A 5,842-nucleotide genomic window follows, 5' to 3' on the forward strand; every position below is an offset into this window, starting at 1 on the left:
TCAGCTATAAAAAATGGACAGGTGAGGTGTTTAACACCTTGGCTAACAGCTATGGTTGGAACTAAACATAAATGCCAAGGTGTCCATACCTTGTCCTTTTAATGTCTTTGGCAAACAGGGAGAATCGCCACCATCCCCTTAACCACAATGGACCACTACGCACAAAGTTAAACAGTTCAATGCAGAGGCTAATAAGAGCTAAAAGAAACAACTTGCAAACAATACAGCCGTGCACCTACCCGTCTCGAGTACAAAGGAGGAAGCGGAAGGCCGGGAAGCGGGAGGGCCTTCGAGCCAGGAAGTGAGAGGACAAGAGAGGGACACGGCCCCCTTTTATTCCCTCGCCCTCTACGTTAATAGGCTACAGCGCCAGGTAAAGTGCAGAGCGGCAGACTTAAATTCAATCAGCCCCAGCATACTGCTACATTTACATGTCATAAAGTTATCAGCTACACCTGAGAATGCGATACTGTTGTAAAGCGCTGTTTCCACTTTTCCTGAAGAAAACAGACACAGCGTTGGACTGGGCGGGTGGAGGCCTCGCCTGAGCCATTTCATTGGCAGGCCTGGGAAGACGATGGGGGTTGGGATGATGGCCAGCCGTGGATCGGGCTGTCCGCCGCATGGCAGTTTCATTAATCCCTGGGGGAGTGACTGCCAGAGGGACAGAATGGGGAGGGGGCACAGGTACGACTGCAGCGGCAGGCAGTGCCAATGCAGGTGCTGTTTGGGTTTCTCTGGCCATCCGGCCAGCGGATGGGGTAGGGGTTTCCCTCACCAAAACCAACAAATCATCATCGGATGATTCGTCTTGCATCACCAGCTGGCCCGGGGGAATAGGAGGAGAATCAGAAGTGCTGCCCGGAGAAGCGACCCCAACCACGGCCTTAAGCAACGTTCGATGCACCCGCTTGACCTTGGTGAGGTCATCTAATGGTGCCACAGTGTACACAGGACCTTCTCCAGGGGGAGCCTTGATCACCCTATGCACAACTGAATTCCACTTATCCTGAATCTTGCAACGACCTCTCCTGCCCAGATCTCTCACCAACACCATCTGGCCCTCCACCAGGGGCTGTGACCGAACAGTCTGATCATGGTTCCTTTTTCGGCGCTCAGCTGCGACCTTTAACCTTTCTCGAACACCTTCAAAAGCCAGGTGCAACCGGGTCTGGTGCTCTTGCACCCAGTCATTTACTGCCCCACCAACAGGATCCTGCACTCTCCCCAACAAGAAGTCAACTGGGAGCCTTGCCTCACGGCCAAACATTAGGAAAAAGGGCGACTCCCCAGTCGATTGGTGGGGGGTGGTGTTATAAGCATACATTACCTGTGGTAGACAAGAATGCCAATTGCTTTTGCGAGAGGCTGGAAGGGTGCGCAACAAGTTGTGAAGCGTGCGGTTGAACCGCTCGCATTGCCCATTCCCTTCAGGATGGTAAGGAGTGGTTCGGGACTTCTCAATCCCGTAAAGTCCACATAGCTGCTGAATAAGGGCACTTTCAAAATTCCGACCCTGATCGGAATGAATTCGCACTGGGACACCAAACTTTGAAAACCACTCATTGACAAGCACCTGGGCCACAGTAGAGGCTCTTTGATCCCGAGTGGGGATAGCAAGAGTGTATTTGCTAAAAACATCAGTCAACACAAGGACATTCTCAAGCCCATTGCCGGTTGGTTCCAGCATGGTATAGTCCATTGCCAAAATTTCATTTGGCTCAGAGGCCAACAAATGCCCCATGAAGCTCCGGGCCGGTGGCCCAGAATCCTTGGCCACCTGGCACCGCTCACAGGTTTGACACCAGTGTCTCACATCAGAGGTCATACCCGGCCAATAGCACCGCTGCCTGAGCAATTCCAAGGTCCTATCCACACCTTGGTGGCCATGGTTTTGGTGAACCTCAGTGAGGACCTTTTCTTTCAGAGCAGCCGGCAAAAGAACCTGGAGAACCGCTTCCCCACCATCGGAGCGCAAAACCTGCCTATAAACCACTCCAGCCTGTTCAGTCAGCCGATCCCACTGTTTGAGGAGCACCAAAGCTAGCTGGGATAGCTGCCGGCGCTTCTCACGGTCAGGGTATTGCTTCTGCCGCCAAAGTGCACACACCTCCATGATCACAGAATCCGCCTGCTGAAGTGCAGCAATGTCAGCAGGTGGATGCTGGGGCAAAGCTTGAACAGCAGCCTGACAGGCTTCAGGCCCTTGAGCTTGCAAAGCTTGCTTCAAGGGCGGTGGAATTGCTGTACCAGAGACTATTGTGTCAAAGTCTACTACTACAGGTGGGTGCATACGGGACAGGGCATCTGCATTAGCGTTAGCTTTACCGGGACGGTAGCGAACCTCAAAATCAAAGGCTGCAAGCTGGGCTGCCCAGCGCTGCTCCAAAGCACCAAGTTTAGCTGACGACAGATGGCTAAGAGGATTATTGTCCGTAAAGACAATGCACCTGTGGCCAAGCAAATATTCACGGAACTTTTCCGTCATGGCCCATTTTAACGCCAAAAACTCCAGCTTCATGGAACTATAATTAACTGGATTGCGCTCTGTCGGCCTCAAGCCTCTGCTTGCAAATGCTATGGGCCGGATCTTTCCTTCCTGCTCTTGTGAGAGCACTGCGCCCAAGCCTCCATGACTTGCATCCACCTCTAGAATGAAGGGGAGGGCAAAGTCGGCGTATGCAAGCACAGGAGCATTGGTAAGCTTGGACTTTAAGGCCTCAAAGCTCTGCTGGTGTTCTACTGTCCACTTTTCTGAAACCTGGCGTTCGGACCGCTTGGACTTTGATCCCCCAAGCTCAGCCACCAGGCGATGTAGGGGGGCAGCCAACTTGGCAAAACCTTCCACAAAGCGGCGATAGTAGCTAGCGAACCCGAGAAAGGACCGCAGCTCCAGGATGGAAGTGGGGGGCTGCCAGTTTGCTACCACCTCCACTTTACCTGGATCTGTGGAAACACCGTTGGCAGAAATAACATGCCCTAAGTAGCTCACCTCTTGTTGAAAGAACGAGCACTTTGACATCTTGGCCTTCAGGCCCTCTTTTTGCAACCGCTGCAGCACCACCTCCAGCCGCTCTAGATGTTGCTGGAAGGTGGAGGAAAAAACTACAATATCATCCAGATACAACAGCAAGGACTGACACTGCTGGTCCCCAAAGATCCTCTGCATGAGCCGCTGGAAGGTGCTAGGTGCATTACACAGCCCAAAGGGCATGCGATTCCACTCAAAGAGCCCAAATGGAGTGCAAAAAGCCGTCTTAGGTCGATCGACCTCTGCAACTGGAACCTGATTGTACCCGCTGGCTAGATCCATGGTGGAGAACCAGCGGGCTCCGGTCAGGGCATCCAGCGACTCCTCAATACGTGGCAGGGGGAAGGCGTCCTTCCTGGTCCTGCTGTTAAGGTGTCGGTAGTCTACGCATAAGCGCAGACTGCCATCCTTTTTCTTAACCAGCACAATTGGGGAGGCAAAAGGGCTACTGCTTTCCCTTATAACCTGCGCACCCAACAGCTGGTTAATGTGCTCTTTGACCACCTCATATTCTGATGGCGGAATCCGCCGGTAGCGCTGACAGATAGGAGTGTTATCCAAAAGCGGGATTTCATGGGAAATCAAGTTAGTACAACCCAAGTCACCATCATGTGACGAAAAGACTGAGGCGTGTTTCCGCAGAAGACCTCGCGCCTCTTCCTGCTCTTCAGCTGACAAGACCGACAGGTCGACTGCATCCACCTGGTCTGGAAGCGGGGGGACCACAACCTGGGATGCTAAGGTGGCTATTTGAGATGGAATCTCTTCAACACCAGGGGGCAAACTCACCACACGAACCTCATTCAAGGTTCCCACCACTGTTCGAGGGTAGAGCAGCACATCCGAAGAACCCACGTTCACAATGGGGATGTATGCAGTACCACTCTCGACTCGAACCAGTGCTGGGGAAGCCAGAAGTCCAGCAGGAAGTCCCTGATCTGAGGGTTCAAAGAGCACCGTAGCGCCAGAGCAATGTGCAGAACAGGTAGCTAAAACCACCTGCATGGTGCCACCAGGGATGCGGCAGGCCTTCTTGCCTCGCACCTTAACTTTACCAGCGGCTTCAGAGGGAGGATCCTCGGAAGCCTGGTGGCATCTTTGTAGTGCTTGCACAACAGATTTTGGTGCTTCAGTGACAATGGGGAGACCAAACAGAGCGAGACCATGTTGCCCAAACAGCATCCTGTAACACCTTTGCAAAATATTCATCCCCAACACACCAGGTGCGGGAGGAGATTCATCAGCTGGGGGGTCCTTGACCACCAGTAACCCACACTCCGGCAACGACCTGCCACAAAGCTCGACTTCAAGCTCCAGATAGCCCAGGTAGGGAATGGGCAACCCGTTGGCCGCTCGAAGTCGCAGCCAATGGCAGGACCGAAGCCTCTCTTGGCCCCAAGCCTCAAAGTGCTGCCGGAAGAAGCTCTCCGTAATGGTTGACACCATAGACCCCGTGTCCACCAGACAAGGAACCACTACTCCTCCCATGACCACATCCACATGTGGACAAGCGGCAACTAGCTTAGCTTCTTCCCCAGCCCCTGAAGAAACTTTTGAGCCGGTGGTGGCTCCCCCCGAACTTTGGCTCTGCAGCTCGGCGGGCGCTAGTTTCCCGGATGCTGACCTGAATTATGTTGCATGCCCAGCTGAGATGAAGCGGGCGCTAAAGGTCGCGGACGGGGAAGAGCACGCCCTCCTTCGCACTCTCTGGCAAAATGGCCCGGTTGCTGACACCGTCTGCAAATTACTGGACCACGGTAAGTGGAATGATTACGCTGCTGATTGGTCTGCAGCTGAGCAAGACTATCAGTGAGCCTGTTAAGCTGTTCCTGCTGGCGCATTAACATTTCTTTCACCTCCAGCAGCTCACCAGCCTGAGGTCGATTAGCCACCGGAGGGGCACTCTGAACACCATACTGTAAACCCAGAACTGAGGGAACCGAGTGGCTCCGACCCCGCACACCTCCTGGCAACCCCTCTCGCTCCCACCTGATTGCCTCTGCCCTTGCCTCAAGCAAAGAGACAGCAGGCTGCCTGCGCACAAGTTGCTTCAACTCTCGGCGAAGGGAACCGTCAATAACGCTCTCGACAAATTGATCTCGCAATAAAACCTCTGCATTTAACATGTCACTGGGTGCACTTTGTCTCACAGAAGCCATCAGACTCATCAGCGCAAGGGAGAATTCCTGAAGCGTTTCCCCCTCTTGCTGGCGTCTAGAAAAAAAGGCTTCCTGCAAGGCAACATAAGAGTCTGTACAACCATACAGCTCCCGCAGAACAGCGATAATTCTAGCCGGGTCACTTCTCTCCGCGCTAGAACGATATTTTATTTCTTCCCGCGGCTCTCCCTCCAAGTGGTCGAAAAGAAAAAATGCCTGATCGGACAGGGAAAGGTGGCGAGCTCTCATACAGGCCTGAACCTCTTCTATCCACCCTTCTAGCCCTAGGCCTGTCCTACCCCTAAAGACTGGGCACTTCCTATCTCTGGGGATCAGGACCAGCCTCTCTGTTACAGGAGCGCTAGAGGTGGAAGGTGCTGGAAGAGGCTCGGTGGAGATGGGAGGTGCAGCGCTAGGACCAGGTACGGCCGCAACCTGCTCCCGCTGCAACCTATCATTTTCCGCCCTCAACTGTGCCACCAAATCCCTCATTTCTTGCAGTTCCCCCTCCATTACTTTACTGTTACCACTAATCCCTGGACGCTAATCTTACAACACTTAACAGGAAACCCACTGCTGCTTCGCCTCAAACTCAATGCATCCACTCACACTCAAATCACAATCCAGAAGATGGGCAAATCAGGAACAACAA

At 53.3% G+C, this 5,842-nt stretch overlaps 1 protein-coding gene across 1 annotated transcript; it reads right to left on the reverse strand.

Moving 5' to 3' along the window:
- Positions 1-445: 445 nt before the first annotated feature.
- On the reverse strand, positions 446-4,521 carry LOC147820411 (retrovirus-related Pol polyprotein from transposon opus). Its single transcript, XM_087175166.1, has one exon. The coding sequence runs from the start codon at positions 4,517-4,519 to the stop codon at positions 446-448; it is 4,074 nt and encodes a 1,357-aa protein (XP_087031292.1). The 5' UTR covers positions 4,520-4,521.
- Between the last annotated feature and the right edge of the window lie 1,321 nt (positions 4,522-5,842).

The sequence above is a fragment of the Seriola lalandi genome, unplaced genomic scaffold (genome assembly GCF_002814215.2).
Source record: "Seriola lalandi dorsalis isolate HSWRI2012SDOR001 ecotype SW California unplaced genomic scaffold, Sedor1 jcf7180001958947, whole genome shotgun sequence".
Classification (NCBI taxonomy): Eukaryota; Metazoa; Chordata; class Actinopteri; order Carangiformes; family Carangidae; genus Seriola; species Seriola lalandi.